At 42.6% G+C, this 17,290-nt stretch overlaps 1 protein-coding gene across 2 annotated transcripts in view; it reads left to right on the top strand.

Moving 5' to 3' along the window:
• znf804b (zinc finger protein 804B) overlaps positions 1–17,290 on the top strand; it is a 630,264-nt gene that overhangs the window by 495,061 nt on the left and 117,913 nt on the right. For both annotated transcript variants that reach the window (XM_078538458.1, XM_078538459.1), the window contains one exon: positions 13,107–13,250. In XM_078538458.1, the coding sequence (XP_078394584.1) occupies positions 13,107–13,250 (144 nt within the window). The remainder of the gene's footprint in view (positions 1–13,106; positions 13,251–17,290) is intronic.

The following is a 17,290-nucleotide window of genomic DNA, read 5'->3' as shown; positions in this document are numbered from 1 at the left end:
GAGCAAGAGATGGTGGAGAAGCAAGACACTGAAAACAAAGCAGTGTCACCCGTTCTCACACTCACAACCACCAGTTCAGATATTGGCACTGCGCAGACATTAGAGGCTAGTATAGAGGCACGACTTGCTCGCATTGAGCCACTGGGCATGAGTGGGCTGAAGGCTGGGCAGGGGGTTAGCGCCTGCACCAGCTCCCTGGAGGGTGAGGTCACAGTTGAGTTCTGCTGCAGAGGATTCAGATGAAGACTTCAGAAGAAGGCTGATAGGCATGCACACAGAAATACTTGATCCATTGGCAAAGGTGCTAGAGAGCTTGTTATTATTGTCAAGGAGTATGGAGATTCTAGCACTGACTTGGCACAGGGCTTTCTGCAGAGCTTGAAGCCCATCCTTTCCAAATAGTGGCCAGCTCCATGAGGGCACTTGCAGTCCCCAACTGTGATGCAGCATCCATTGCCCCAGCTTCTACAGAAGCACAGGCAGAAGCCAGCCAATGTCTGAGTGCTACAGTGAGGTTGAGGTCATGAAATCTCTGCTTGTTGCCATCTAACTCAGCCTGGTGCCATGCAGACTGATATGGCTGCAGTTACCAGCATTGAAAGGGGGTTGCAGAGTCTCACAGCCTTCCAGCAATCTATGCTGCAGCAGATTACTAGGATTACTGAGCACTTCCCTGGGAGTAACAGTGGTTCCGCGCACCTCTTGTCCTCTTTCAGGATGACAGCATTTGTCCTCCCACCACTGGTGCTCCATCAGCTTCTTACCCAGATTGCTCCTGCGCATGCCGAGGTGGTGCAGTTCACAGCCAGGCGCTCAGGCCCAGCGATGCTCGAGGATGTCCGTCAAGGCCTCTGCAGTGTCCCCCAGTGTAATTTAACAGTCCACCACCAGCCATGCTGCCCTCCTCCTCCTCCTCCCCCTCCTCTCCCTTCTTTTCCTCCACCCACTCCTCTTCATCCTCTTCCCTGCACCCCAGTCAACTTTCTTCCCTTTGTCTCCCTCCTTCTCCTGAAGTGGTTGCTGAACCTTCAGTTGCCACGCTGCTTCCTTATGATCATAAGACCATATACATAAGAGTAGAAGTAGGCCATTCAGCCCATTGAGCCTGCTTCACCATTCAATCAGATCATGGCTGATCTGATGCTCCTCAACTCCACTTTCCTGCCTTTTCCCCTTGATTCCCTTACTGATTAAAAATCTGTCTCTCTCAGCCTTCAATATACTGAATGACCCAGCCTCTACAGCCCTCTGCGGAAAAGAATTCCACAGATTGACTACCCTCTGAGAGAAGAAATTTCTTCTCATCTCTGTTTTAAATGGGTGACCCCTTACTGCGCTTATGCCCTCTCCTGGACTCTCCCATAAGGGGAAACAACCTCTCAACATCCACCTTGTCAAGCCCCCTAAGAATCTGACATGTTTCAATAAGGTCGCCTCTCATTCTTCTAAATTCCAATGAGTACAGGCCCAACCTGCCGAACCTCTCCTCATAAGAAAATTCTTCTGTCCCCGGGATCAACCTAGTGAACCTTCTCTGGACTGCCTCCAATGCCATTATATCTTTTCTTAGATAAGGTGACCCAAACTGGTCACAGTATTCTAGGTGTTGTCTAACTAGTGCCTTGTATAGTTTTAGCAAGACTTTCCTGTTTTTGTACTCCATTCCCTTTGAAATAAAGGCCAACATTCCATGTGCCTTCCCTATTAACTCGTATGTTAGCTTATTGGGATTCATGCACAAGGACCCCTAAATCCCTCTGTGCTACAGGTTTCTTCAGTCTTTCTCCACTTAAATAATATTCAGTTCCTGTATTCTTCCTACCAAAGTGCATAACCTTACACTTTCCCACATTATATTCCATCTGCCATGTCTTTGCCCACTCGCTTAACTTGCCTATATACCTCTGTAGACTCTTTGTGTCTTCACCACTTGTCTTCCCACCTATTTTTGTGAAATCCGCTAACTTGGCAATAGTACATTCATTTCCCTCATTCAACTCATTTACATATATTGTAAATAATTGTGGCCCCTGCACTGATCCCTGTGGCACTCCACTAGTTACAGGTTGCCATCCTGAAAATGCACCCCGCATCCCAATTCTCTGTCTTTAATTAGTTAGCCAGTCCTCAATCCATCTTAATATACTACCCCCAACACCATGGGCTCTTATCTTATTAAGTAGCCTTATGTGTGGTACCTTATCGAACGCCTTTTGGAAATCCAAATATATGACATCTATTGGTCCCTCTTTATCTATCCTACCTGTTACCTTCTCAAAGAATTCTAATAAATTTGTCAGGCAGGATTTCCCCTTCATGAAGCCATGCTGACTCTGCTTGATTATATTATGCATTTCTAAATGCTCTGCTATTACACCCTTTATAATAGCCTCCAACATTTTCCCAATGACAGATGTTAAGCTATCTGGCCTATAGCTACCTGTATTTTGTCTCCCTCCCTTTTTGAATAAGGGTGTTACATTGGCAGTTTTCCAATCCTCTGGGACGTTTCCAGAATCTAAGGATTCTTGGAAGGTTACTGCCAGTGCATCCACTCTCTCTGCAGCTATTTCCTTTAATATCCTAGAATGCAACCTATCAGGTCCAGGGGACCTATCGGCCTTTAGCCACATTAGTTTCCCTAGTACTTTTTCTCTAGTGATAGTTATTGTATTTATTTCCTCCCCCCCCCCACCTTTTACCCCATGATTATTTAGTATCTTTGGAATGCTATTAGCGTTTTCTACCATGGAGACTGATGCAAAGTATTTATTCAACTCCTCTGCCATTTCCTGGTTCCCCATTATTATTTCCCCAGCCTCATTGTCTCAGGGGCCTATATTGACTTTAGCCTCTCCCTTCCCTTTTATATATTTAAAGAAACTCTTACTGTCTGTTTTTACATTACTTGCTAGGTTACCCTCAAATTTTATTTTCTCCCTTTTTATTTTTTTTTTGGTCAACTTTTAACTTTCCCAATCCTCTGGCTTACCTCTAATCTTTGCCACATTATATATTTTTTCTTTCACTTTGATGCTATCTTTAACTTCCTTTGTTTACCATGGTTGGTTTATCCCCTTCCTACAATCCTTCTTCCTCATCATTGTCGTGAGTCATGAACTATTTTCTTAAATGCCTGCCGTTGTTCATCAAATGTCTTTTTTGCTAAATTCCTTTCCCAGTCCACTCCAGCCAACTCTGCCCTCATTCCTTTGTAATTACCCTTATTTAAGTTTAGCACAGTTGTTTCTGAACTAAGTTTCTCACTCTAAAACTGAATGCTAAATTACACCATGTTATGGTCACTGTTTCCTAGGGGATCTTTTACTCTGAGATCATTTATTAAACCTGCCTCATTACACATTACCAGATCCAAAATAGCCTGATCCCTGGTTGGATCCATAACATATTGTTCTAGGAAACTGTCCCAAATACACTCTATGAAGTCTTGTTCGTGGCTACCTCAGCCAATTTGTTTTTTTCCCAATCTACATGGAGATTAAAGTCACCCTGATTAATGTACTGCCTTTTTTACACGCCCTCATTATTTTCTGATTTATTCTCTGTCCAACAGCAGAGGTACTGTTAGGGGGCCTATAGACTACATCCAGCAGTGCCTTCTTCCCCTTGTTATTTATTACCTCCACCCATAATGGATTCCACATCTTCCAACCCAAGATAATTTCTTGCCATTGTACTTATTCCACCTTGAACTTACAAAGCTACCCCACCACTCTTTCCTTCCTGCTTGTCCTTTCAAAAAGTCACATACCCCTGAATATTTAGTTCCCAGCTTTGATCTCCATGTAACCATGTCTCTGTAATGGCCATAAGATCATGCCCGTTAACCTCTATTTGTGCCATTAATTCATTAATTTTGTTCCAAATACTACATGCATTCAAGTAAAGAGCCATTAATTTTGCCTTTTTACCATTTTTGTCCCCCCGTTGACCCTATTTACTGCTTTTTAAAATGTTTGTACACTCTGTCCCTTCCTGGCATACTTCGGGTTTCATTACCTAAGTAGCTGCCCGGCAATGCTGCCATTTCCTTTCACTTTGTAAGCCTACGTATCCCCTCCCCAGAACCACCACCACCCCCAGCCCCTCCCCCTCCCCCCCACCCCACCACCTCAACCTCTATTTAGTTTAAAGCCCTCTCTACAGCCCTAGTTATTTGATTTGCCAGGATTCTGGTCCCAGCACAGTTCAAGTGAAGCCCATCCCACCGGAACTGCTCCCTTCTACCCCAGTACTGATGCCAGTGCCCCATGAATTGAAACCCGTTCCTCCCACACCAATCCTTGAGCCACGTATTTAACTCCTTGACTTTATTTACCCTATGCCAGTTTTCCCGTTATTCAGGTAGTAATCCCAAGTAACCTTTGTAACCTCTCAATTTGCCCATGGTTCAGTTAGTAATCTCGAGATTATTACCTTGGAGGTTCTGCTTTTTAATTTAGCTCCTAACTGTTCAAATTCTTTCAGCAGAACCTCCTTTCTAGTCCTATCAACATCGGTGGTACCAACGTGGATGATGACAACTGGATCCCTTCCCTCCCACTCCAAGTTCCTCTCTAGCCTTGAGGGGATGTCCTTAACCCTGGTACCAGACAGGCAACACAGCCTTAGGGACTCACACTCAAGGCTGCAGAGAACAGTATCTATCCCCCTAATTATACTGTCCTCTACCACTACTACATTCCCATTTCCTTCCCCCACTTGAATGATCCCTATACCACAGTGCCATGATCAGTTCGTTCATCCTCCCTGCAATCCCTGGTCTTGTCCACACAACTTGCAAGAACCTCATAACTGTTGGACAATTTTAGGGGCTGAGACTCCTTGAACTCTACCCCCTGGATCCCACACCTGCAATCACACCCTCCTGTCCTTGATCACAGGCCAAATTTGAACTATCTAACCTGTGAGGTATGACTGCCTCCTGGAACAAAGTGTCAGGTAACTTTCCTCCTCCCTGATGTGGCGCAATGTCTGCAGCTCAGCCTCCAGCTCCTTAACTCAGATCCGAAGTTCCTTGAGCTGCAAACACTTACTACAGATGTGTTTTCTCCAGATCACCTTGGTGTCCAGCAGCACCCACATGCTGCAGCAGCAGCACATCGCCCGTCCTGCCATCGCTATCTTATTTTAATTTATGAATTAATTACTCTAGTGTCCCTGCTCTTTACACTTTATTGAAATTAATTATTTATACCTGTATTGATCTTATACTTAATATGCTATTTTTAAGAAAGGGAAAATAAAGACTAGAGATCCATACATTAACTATAGACCTTATTTTTAATCTAAAGACGAGAAATACTCACCAATCCAACTCACCAATCAGCTGCTGTCCACGATCTTTTTAAATGAAGTCTCCCCACTTTTTGTTTTAAATGAAGTCCACATGCTCACCCACTCTCTGTTCTAAATAAAATCCACACGCTCACCCACTCTGTTTCATATGAAGCCTAGACTCACTCACTCTTTGTTTAAATTAGGTCCACGCTCACCCGCTCTCTTTACATTAAGTCCACGCTCTCTCGCTCTTTGTTTAAATGATGACCAACTTGTGGAGGATACAGCAGTCTATTATGACTTGAGACACCCATTCCAGTGAGTACAGGAGGGCTCCTCCTGAGAGGTACAGGCAGTGGAACCTGATGGTCTGCTCAATGATGTTCTTCATGGTACCCTGGATATCATTAAATAAATGTTTTCCACGAGTGGGGTGAGTGAGGAGGGGAGTCATCAGCCAGGTGTGGAGCAGTAGCTCATTGCCAAACACCAACCATCTGGATTGACATGGATCCTCAAAGATTGTTGGAGCTGCAGACTGGTGCACGCTGAAGGTATCCTGACTGCTGCCAAGATAGCAGGCATTCACCATGGTCTGGGCATTGAGTGGGTGGCACCTCTTCAATTTCGATAAGTCTGCCCACTGGATTGTAGTGCCCGCAAGGCTCATTTGTGTGCAGTTGATATCTCCCTGCACCATGACAGAGATCACTATCCTAGAAAAGGCACACCTCCACTCCTCCTACTTCTGTTTATTGAGAAGACAATGAAGTCCCCTCTCCTGGCATACAGGGCCTCTGTGACCTTCCCAGCCACCTCCTTGAAGTACAGCCTCTGAAACCACTGCTCCTGGCTTATGTGCAGGTTGGAGAAGTACACCTTAAAGATTGCAGATGGATAAGGCATTCTGCTGAGAGCTAAGAGCCCTCCTTCTCCCCCCTCTTCAAGCAGCTTGTCTTCTCTGCTTCACCTCCCTGTGGTGCTGTACCCACAGCAATAGCCCTCATGACTTGGAGGAAGTGATGTGTGCAGAACCTTTGAGATACACAGAAAGCCTTCACAACATCCTGGACCATTCCCTACTGACTTCATCAACAACTCCTCACAACCCCAACAACCCAGCACTTCTAGTAACTTTGCAACAGCAAATAAACAGGGAAAAACAACTAAGCTGCAAATGCAATGAAAATTTACATAACGCTGATTGGAGACTCCCCCCGACCCATCCAGGCATTCTGAAATGCGATTTCAGCACCACAACTTTCCTCCACCACTTGGTGCATGCATGGTTGTATCCTTCCTGGAGATAGGGTGTTCTTTGCCATGGCCTGAGTGTGAATCCCTTGTTGCCTATCTCCATCCAGAGCCTTGACACATTCTGTTGAGGGTGTCACATCAGTCTGAGTGCCAGAGGACAAAGGCCTCATGACCTGCATTGACATTTAGGATCCACAATTGGACATCATAAAGGATCATCACACTTAATGAACAAAACCACTCCCTGTTTATGAATGTAATGGGCACATCAATTATATTTTTTCAATGTGATATGGATTTCATTGACAGCCCCAAGCACTCTAGAGAAGCAAACAGTCCAAAGGAATGCGATAGATGTCTGCCTTTGCTGCACAGGGAACATATCAAAGTTGATGAACTGAGAAGCTATATGGAATATGGCATCCCTGACATGGTGAACACAGAACTTAGCAGCCCTCTGGATGATGCTGCACATGTCACCTGTGTCTGACTGACATGACCCACATGCTGTAGTTACTTTCTTTGCCGCTGATAAGGCAGGACAGAACTTGGAAATTGGCTGCACATCCTCCTTTAACATATGACAGAGGCAGCTAATTGAAGCATAATTGCCTTACACAAACCTCCTCCAACACAATCTCAAAAGACAACCTCTCTCTATATACACTCTTTGGGGTGAGTAAAATTTCCTCCTGATCAACCTATGGCATGGTGCCTGACCCTGCATTGGACTCCCATTATAAACGAAGCATACAACATTGGGACCATAAGTGGAAAAGGCAGTTTTCTCTCTGTTTAATATTCAAAGCCTTCCTGTATAAGAGTTCCAGGACATATGTTACATAAATGAAAAAGTCACGTCAATCTGGGAAGAATGTGAAAAAGCCATATACTTGGCTCTTGCAGGCCTTTGCTCTAAGCTTCTTCCATATAATAAATGTCCTTTTGGCTGAATCTTGGTTTCGGTAAATATACACAAATGTCAATTAGTGGCAAGACAGCATCCCTGTGTCTCCTACGATAAGGCGTAATTTCTGTCTTTTAATGCTGATCAAGTGAACAATTAGACCAGGTTCAAGCCAATATGTTGATCTCTATGGTAATTTCATTGGCCACAATTGCATTAACGGATTCTGTCTGACAGTGACTTCTAGATTTCTGCATTTAGACGTGGACCTTGTGCAGATGTCAGAATTGAATGTCATTTTTACACGGTATTGAGAGTGAACGCTGACAGTTTTGCTGTCATTACAACTAAAAAATCTAGTCCGTTATTGTAATGATTCCCAATCATGGAAATGGTTTGGGTGTCACAACGATGCTATTGGGCAGGCGTAGCAGATAGCCTACCCATCAACCATCTGATTTATGCTCTAATCAAAAATTGTCCTTGTCATCATTAGTATGTGTGCTCAATGATTTAGATAATAGACTTTATGCTGTAAATATATTCTTTTGGTTTTGATTTATTTGACCATTTAAAAAAATAAATAAACATATTTTAAAAAATAAATGGTTTTAAAGTTAAAATGAAGTCAGATGGTACAATGTTCTATTTGCTCATTAAAGATGAGAGAAATCATGTGAAGGGATGGAACAAGACCAGTAGCTAAAAGTAATGAATAGCCCTAAATTTATGTACATCTTTAGGCTAGAAATTCTATTCTTGAAAACATGGAGAGTTCGGATTCAACCATGACAGTGACCTTGGATATGACTGTCAAAATATCAAGGGCACAAAAAGTGCAAAAATATTAAGACCCTAAATTATCTTGAAACCCTCTAAAAGGTTAGCCCTTAACTTTCTCAACTCAAATGAAAAAAAATCGTGTGGGTGAAATTGGCCTTCACCATGCCTGATTATCTTTTCCATTTGAGTTCAGTGTTTCATGAGCTACCGCTTCACTATAATCTGTTTCACGTTGCAGGTGAAGACCAATTTCACCCTCTGAGCTTCTAAATTCTGTTGTCATAACTGAAATCCTTATCTCTGGTAACATTCTAGTGAATCTACACTGCATCTTTTCCATTGCTTTTATATCATTCTCATAACAGAATGCCCAAAACACCACATTACTGCAGCCTAATAAAAGGGTGTACAAATACAACATTACCTTTTTGTTTGTGTATGCTAAGCTATCAAGATAAAGATAATTATTCTGCTTGCCTACTTATGGCATGACTTACTTGTGCTGCAATCTTTAATTACCTACACATTAGAATGCCAAGGCTCCTTTGACCTTCTGCTCCCTTTAAAATCTTAACCAGTTGAAATGTATTTTCTTTCCTTGTTCTTACTTTCAAAATGTATTACTTTATGTTTTTCTTCACTATGCTTTTGCTTTTCTATGTATGGATGTATTAACCAACAATGCCAGATAGGTAGGCTGTACGTCCCAAAGATTGGTTGGTCAAATCAAACAGCATGTTCCTTCAGTTGTTCATAAAAGGTAGAGTACAAATCGTAATCAACTAACATGCGCTTATGAAACCCAAACAAAATGTCTACTATTATGTGTGATCCCATGATTGCTGAACAATCCTGAGTGCGCTGATAATTACATGAACAACCAATTTGAGCTTGAGTTGAGCTTGCAACATGGTCCATTTACACATGCTAGAAGCCGCATGCATTCATACACAGGGACCTGTTCTCTGCAAACAAAAGGTACACATGCAAGCCTTGTGTCTTTTTTAAATTACCTGGGAGATTGGGGCACCAATCATTCCCTATTGTCTATTCCATGGAAATGTCTCAGCCAATCAGAGTCAATTTGCCAACCAATTCACATCTTTTACCCCTCTAGTATAGTTGTTATGATCGTTTGAAATTTGGCATTCTTGCATTTGTCCTGATGAATGCAAGATGAAAAGCTTCAGCAACATGTCTCTCTTTTCAGAAATACCATAAAATGTATGATTAATAGGAGACATACCATTAGTTCTGCATACTCATCTAATCTCATATTCGTAGGTTTCACTCTCTGTGCCACTCTGGTCTGTTAGTATTTAACAATGGAATTAAAACATGCTCTTTAGGAGAAGATACTTTCAATTACAAATACGTAGCTTAGTTTACATTTCTGTGTGTCAATGCAGCACATTTTGCATGTAGACTCGAAATTCTGGTAACATTGTCACGCCACTGGCATTGTGACAGGGCAGAAATGGAACTCCTTGTCGCTTAACAAAAACAAAAATATCTGGAAAAACTCAGCAGGTCTGGCAGCATCTGCAGAGAGGAACACAGTCAACACTTCGAGTCCGTATGACTCTTCAATCCTTGTCGCTTGTAAGGGAGGTCCACATGCCAGCTTTGTCAAAGACCCATAGAATGCAAAATAAGCATCTCTCAATCCTGCATATGGCCCTGTATGGTTTAATGCAGATGAGCTTCACAATGCTTGTACAGGTGATGTATTTGATGGGTTTTATGTGAGATTCCAGGATTCTTCCAAACACATTTCTGAAATGTGATTAGGATGGAGAGAGCAGGCAAAAGAAGTGCCAAACTCCCATCATCATAAGCTGTCATGAGACTGAGTAATAGCTAGAACCCAGCAGAAAAAGGGGGTCATTAGTCTGTGGAATTCTCTTTCCCAGAAAGCAGTGGAGGCTGCGTCATTGAATTTATTCAAGGTTGAGTTAGATCAGGCTTATCCAACCTTTACACATGTGGGCTCGGGGGCCATATTTCAATTTTTTTCTCAGTTGGGGGGAGGGGGAGGTGGAGGCAATGAGCAAACTTTGGAAAGATGAAGGTTTGGCACAACATTAAACATGAGTTTGAAAAAAAAATGGTGAGGTATGAAAAGAAACAACTTGTTGAGCAAAAAAAATGCCAAAACAATAAATTATTTATTACTCATTTTTAAAAATTAAGATGAGCATTAGAGTGTGACAGGGTAAGAGTTTATTTGTCTGGTTCACTCCCAATCTCAAGTTGCTCACTCTCATCCTTACCCACTGATTTTTTTTAAAGATTCATTCTTAGGATATGGACATTGCTGGCTAAGCATTTATTGCCCACCCATAATTGCCGTCGAGAAAGTGTTGGTAAGCTGCCTTCTTGAATCGCTGCAGTCTGTGTGTTGTAGGAACATGCACGTTGCTGTTGGAAACAAAGTTCCAGGGTTTTGACCCAGCAACAGTGAAGGAACATTGATATGTGAGTGGGTGAGAGTACGTGTTGGAGAGTGGGAGTGAGCCAGACTTCATACACACATTCCTGATGTGCACACACTCTCCTGTCTCCCTCTCACACACAGGCACACTCTCTCTCTCTCTCTCTCTCTCCCACACACACACAAACTCATACACATACACACTCACTCTCTCACACGCACACTCATGCTCTCTCACATGCACGCACACACCATCACTCTGTTTCACACACGCAAGCACTCACACTCCCTCTTACATACACTCTCCTCTCACACACACACACACACCGTCACTCTGTTTCACACACACAAGCACTCACACTCTCTCTTACATACACTCTCCTCTCAAACACGTACACTCTTCTCTCTCAAGCATACACGCACATACACTCCAGTTTCTCCCTCACTCACACATACTCTCACTCCGGACCCTGCTCTCGGTCCTGGCCCTGGAAGCTGGAAATTGAAATAAAAAACATCCCTTGTCACTGCTCACTTATCAGCAGCACATGTAGGTAGAAACCAGCCTGTGATTGGCCAGCAGCTTTACAGCATGTTTCAAATCCAAATTTGTTGTATCTTCAACAATGTTTGGCAGGCCGGGGAGTAAAGGGCTATGAGTGGCAAACAGGAAAGTAGAGTTGAGACCACAACCAGATAAACCATGATCTTATCAAACGGCAGGGCAGGCTCAAAGGGCCAAATGGCCTACTCCTGCTCCTAAATCCTATGCTCCTAAGCATGATTTGCTCTCTTACATATCCGTGCTGGCTATCTTTAATTAGCTCAAACGTCTCCAAGTGCCTGTTGACTTTTTTCCCTGATAATTTTTGTTTCTAAAACCTTGCCCACTATTGATGTTAAACTAACTGGCCTGTAGTTTCTAGGACTGTTCTTGAATGAAGGTGTCACATTTGACACTCTCCAATCCCCGGCACCTCTCCCATATCTAGGGAAGATCGGAAGATAGGACAAGCCCTTCCACTATCTCAACCTCGTTTCTTTCCACAACCTGAGGTGCAAGTCATCTAGACATTGTGATTTATCGACCCTAGGTATAGCCTGCCTTTCTGTCTCTCAGTTTTCACCCTATCCATCTATCTCTGCTTCTGCTGATATTTTGTCACATTCCTCCTGCTTACTAAACACCGACATAAAGAACTTATTTAAGTAATCCAGCCTTGTCTTGCGCCTCTAAGCAGATATCACCTTCTTTGTCCCTAATAAGCAGTGCAATAAGTCATGCTCTTCTTCTGGATCCCCAGGTAGCTATGACAAATAGCTGAAAATCGCATTGACTTCCAGTGGCATATTGTCATACTCAGCTTGGCCTTTTCACATTTGCTACTGCCCTCTCTTACCTGAAGTTTGGTTAGCAAAAGTTATCAGCATACAGAGGGCCTCATCGGTAAAAGGATTCTCTTTGTTGTTTTTCAGAAGCTTTCCATACAAATTGTTCACTTCACAGCTGGATTAACAAACCTTGGCAATGCTTTAGGTTAATCTATACTTCCACTCACAGCTCTTCTTTCCCCAAAAATGTGTTACTTCATGTTTCTCTATATTGAACTCCCTCTGCAATGATTTGCTGAGTCTGCTAATCTATGTCCTCCTAAAATCTGCCATTACCCCATATTTGATGGTATTAGCCAAATTTCAATAATATTGATCTTGTGCTCACATCTGTAACATTATAAAAATAGAAAACAAGAGACATCTCAGCAGAAGTCCCTAGCTACACCAAGAATATAACAAAGCAACTGAGGGGGAAAATGACAAAACAACATTACTGATTGCATTATCAGCCAAAGCTCCAAGGAATAAGAACATAGTTAAATCTAAGCTGCTGATGCTGTTTTATTTTAGGCTGTTAGTAATGACGAAGGAGTGAGAGAGAAATAAGAGACATCATTCGCGAACAACTATTTTATTCCCTACCAGATATTCCTAGATGCAGCTATATTTATGATTCATCTGTCCCTCTGAAGGATATCTTTGGCTCTCTCCTTCATAAATCACTAATTCTCCCCAAGTGGGAAACTATAATGCACATCTAACAGCTTCCAGTTCTCTGTGTATGAAGGTATACTAGAACATATTACATTAAGGAATATTGTATTGGTATCTTATTTTAAAATGAGTCATAGAGACTTTATTCTCACCCGAGTAGATCAGTTTAACCACTCTCTATTAGCTCCATTGAAAGACTCTGCAGAGCTGAAAGATGATGATAGACATCAATTTCTTAGTTGGCTTTTCCCCTCATTTGAGTGCACTTGAGAACAGTTGCCACAGAAACCACTTTTTGCTTAGGCGTACATTGTTTCTATCCACTAACATCTTGGTTGAAAATGATATTATAAGATATTAATTTTATCTCTGTAGGATTATGCTGGAAAGGAGAAGGCCATAGCTAAGGCTCTTGAAGACCTGAAAGCCAATTTCTACTGTGAATTATGTGACAAGCAGTACCACAAACATCAGGAGTTTGACAATCACATAAATTCCTATGACCATGCTCACAAACAGGTAAGTGGAAGTTTGTTCACTTTAGTAGACATTTAAGTTTTTGCACTCAACAGAAGGCGGCTTTGTGTTAAGGGAGGTCTGTATGAAAAAGCTATTAATTAAACAGAGGAATGTCACACTTAATTTGCACCCCACAGATTATTACTGTACTGAATGTATTTTAATTGCAGTCACACTGATTGTGCATAATTTGTTGGAGGTGGGGAATCAGCTGCTGGTATCTGTTTAAGCAACTCCAGGTAAATAAAAGTCATTGCTATGTTGTTAAATGTTAACATCTGCTGGCAGTCTGTTGCACCTTAATCCTGTGTCAGATTTAGCAACATAGGGCAGAATTTTTACCCCGTTGGGCGGGTGCGGTGAGCGGGCCCGGGAGCAGCTGCACAACGGACTGCCACCTGTGATTGGGCCCCGACCGTGATTTCATGCTAGCTGGCCAATTAATGGCCATCCAGTGTGAAAGGTGCGTTGATAACCTCAGCGCTGCCAGGGTGGGGGCAGGAGGAGCGCAAGCGCTGAAGTTTGCGCATGTGCAGCGGGTGCACTCAGTGAAAGCTTCCTGAATGCACAGAGCTGCCTCAGGGAGCTGAAAATTTCTAACATTAAAAATAAAGAATTCAAAAATAAGAAAAGCAGGGACATGTCAAAAACAAGTTTTAAAAATTTTAATTTTTTGTGATCACTGTTCGAAACCTCATCCTGCTCGTGGGTGAGGGTTTGTTAAAAATACAAAGGCCACCTGGCCTATTCGCCCGCCTGCCAACCAGACAGTTAGATGGGCAGCAAAAAATTTGATTTAATTAATTGATTAAGGGCCTTAATAGGCTTCTTAATTGTCAGTGGGTGCGCTGCCACCTCTTGCACACGCCCGCCGAGTGAAATATCGCGAGAGCGTGCAATGCATCATCGCGCACTATTTTACTCCCGTTCGGGTCAGGTGCACACCCGCCCGACGAGGGAAAAATTCTGCCCATAGGTATTGCACTGTGACCATTTCAACATGTGAAAACTACTAACAATAACAAGGAATAATAAAGATAACGATAGTAATTATGGCTTTGGGAAATGTAGGACTCTAGCTTTAAGAGTTGGGAAATGTAGGACTGTAGCTTTAAGAGTTGTAAGACCACATGATCTGTATAAACAAATATGTTAACAGTGTGGAGAAACTCTACAAGAGAGCTCTTCTTTAGTTATAGAGTTTGATGCACATGTGTAGTTGCTGCTGCTGTCTTCTAAATAAAGTTAAATGTTTCCACTAAGAAAAGTTGTCTAGTTGTCTGAAGATCAACAGGCAATGAGGATAAATCAGATTCAGTGCTGTACCTCACCCAGTGATTGTGAGTATCTAAGTTTGTTAAAAATAAAAGGAGATATACTCATCTGAAATGCCACAGTTTGGCAGAATCAGTCCTTTGAGCCAGCCACAGATGATTGGTCTTAATATATAGAGTGTCTTGCATTCTTCTTTCAAGCAAACAAAATTACGGGGGAGGAAAAGAGGAGAGTGAATCTCCTGATTACTTGTGGGAGCAAGACCTACAGTTTACTTTGAAGCTTGATGGCTCCCAACACCCCAGATTCAAAGACTTTCCTTGAATTAGTAAAACCTCGTTAAGGGATATTTTCAACCCAAGCCCTGAGTCACAATGAAGAAGTCCAGGTTCAATTCATGAAGTAGAGCCCTGGGTGAGACAATTGCTATCTATGCGGTGAAATTAAAACAACTAACAGAATATTGTGATTTCAGTGAAACCCTGAATGACATGCTCAGTGATTGTTTAGTATATGGCATGCAGGGAGACACGATTCAGCGAAGATTGCTGGCTGAAGTGAATCCTGATTTTAAGAAAGCGTTAGAAATTGCGCTGGCGATAGAAAGCGCTTTAAGCGATTCACAAGCAATTCAAACTCTTTCGAGTTATCAACAGTCACAGATTGCAACTCTTTCAAGTACAATCACAGTTCTTTGTTTCCAGGAGTGGGACGTGAACCCACAACCCTCTGATTCAAAGGCGAGGATGCTATTCAAGGGGCACAAATGGCACCGTTTTCCTAATTGGGTGTGAACAATCAGCCGAAAGTGGCGCGAGAAGTCAGGACTCTGCCGCAAAGTGGGAAACAACCCCTGCTAACCAAAGAATAAGAGGAAACATCTTAGCAACTAAATTGAAAAATAATTTTCATTGACGTGGAACCAGCCAGTTTTCTAGCGATTAGCAAGTTAAAAAAGTAGAATGTTATATTTGCCAAAGAAGTGAACACATAATGAGACAGTGCAAAGGGAAATTTAAACAGGCTCCGAACAACAAACAAAATCCAATGAAGTCTATAGTGTAGAAGAGCCAGAAACAGCCAATTCTGACATTATTCATTATTCAACATGAAAATTGGGAAGGCAGAGCCAATATTTGTCACAGTGCGAGTGAATGGTAAACCATTAAATATGGAAGTAGACACAGGTGCTTCTACTACTGTAATAGGAGAACACACTTTCAGATGTTTAAATAATGGTGATCAACAATTAAATTTGGAACAAACATCTGCCAAGTTGAAAACATACACAGGCGAATAAATCCAATTAAAAGGTATCACCAGAGCAACTGTTCATTATAGACACCAATCGGCACAGCTACCAATGATGGTATTAGAAGTTAGAGGACCAAACCTCCTGGGTCGAAATTGGTTGAGGGAAATTAACCTTGATTGTCCAGTGAGATTTTAGAAGGAAGCAGGAAGAGTTCCTGCCTTGAAAAAGGAACAAGGCAGGGTACTTCAGAAAGAGCCTGAAGAGTCCAGGGACCACAACAGGATGAAAAAGGAGTGTGCAAATATTCAGCAACCTGAAGAAATGAAGACTGTCTTAAACAACAACATGGAAGAACAGCAGAAGAAACCGAAAGAGACTCTGCTGAATGACAGAATTCAAGATGAAGCGAGTGAGCTTCGCAAAGAAAAGGGAAACCTGTTGAAAGACCTTCACACACTACAAGGATCCCTCAGGTCAAAGTTTGTGCTTCTAAAAAAATTATAAAAGAGAAACAGGAAGAATTTAACACCCCTCTGAACAAACTGAAGAGCCAGTTGGCAGAGGAGACACAGCAATGCTCAGATTTCCAGGAGGAAGCCAACAGATATAAGAAGAGCTGAAGAATCAGCTAAATGAAGCTAAAGAGGTCTTAAAAACAAAAGTCAAAGAACGTTCCAAGATGTGAGTAGATAATGAAATCATGGGTAGCACAAGGGGGAGGTGATGGCAAAGTGGTATTGTCGCTGGACTAGTAATCCAGAGACCCAGGGTAATGCCCTGGGGACCCAGGTTTGAATACGGCCACAGCAGATGGTGAATTTGAATTCAATAAAAATCTGGATGACCATGAAACCATTATCAATTGTTGTAAAAACCCATTTGGTTCAGGGAAGGAAATCTGTTATCCTTCCCTGGTCTGGCCTACTTGTGACTCCAGACCCAAAGCAATGTGGTTGACTCTGAAATGGTCTAGCAAGCCACTCAGGTGTAACAAACCGCTACAAAGAGACATAAAAGGAATGAAACTGGACGGATCACCGGGCATCGATCTAGGCACCGGAAATGACAACGACAACGGCAATCGGTCAGGGAACCTGTCGACCCTGCAAAGTCCTTCTTACTAACATCTGGGGGCTAGTGCCAAAATTGGGAGAGCTGTCTCACAGACTAGCCAAGCAACAGCCTGACATACTCAACCTCACAAAATGATACCTTACAGATAATGTCCCATACGCCACCATCACCATCCCTGGGCATGTCCTGTCCCACCAGCAGGAGAGACCCAGTAGAGGTGGCAGCACAGTGGTATACAGTCAGGAGGGGGTTGCCCTGGGAGTCCTCAACATTAACTCTGGACCCCATGAGGTCTCGTGGCATCAGGTCAAACATGGGTAAGGAAGCCTCCTGCTGATTACCATGTACCACTCACCCTCAGCTGATGAATCAGAGCTCCTCCATGTCAATCATCACCTGGAGGAAGCACTGAGGGTGGCAAGAGCACAAAATGTAC

This window comes from Cetorhinus maximus, chromosome 3 (assembly GCF_964194155.1).
Source record: "Cetorhinus maximus chromosome 3, sCetMax3.hap1.1, whole genome shotgun sequence".
NCBI classification, from domain to species: Eukaryota; Metazoa; Chordata; class Chondrichthyes; order Lamniformes; family Cetorhinidae; genus Cetorhinus; species Cetorhinus maximus.
The sequence above is the reverse complement of the archived record's forward strand: the minus strand, read 5'-3'. Positions and strand labels throughout refer to the sequence as shown.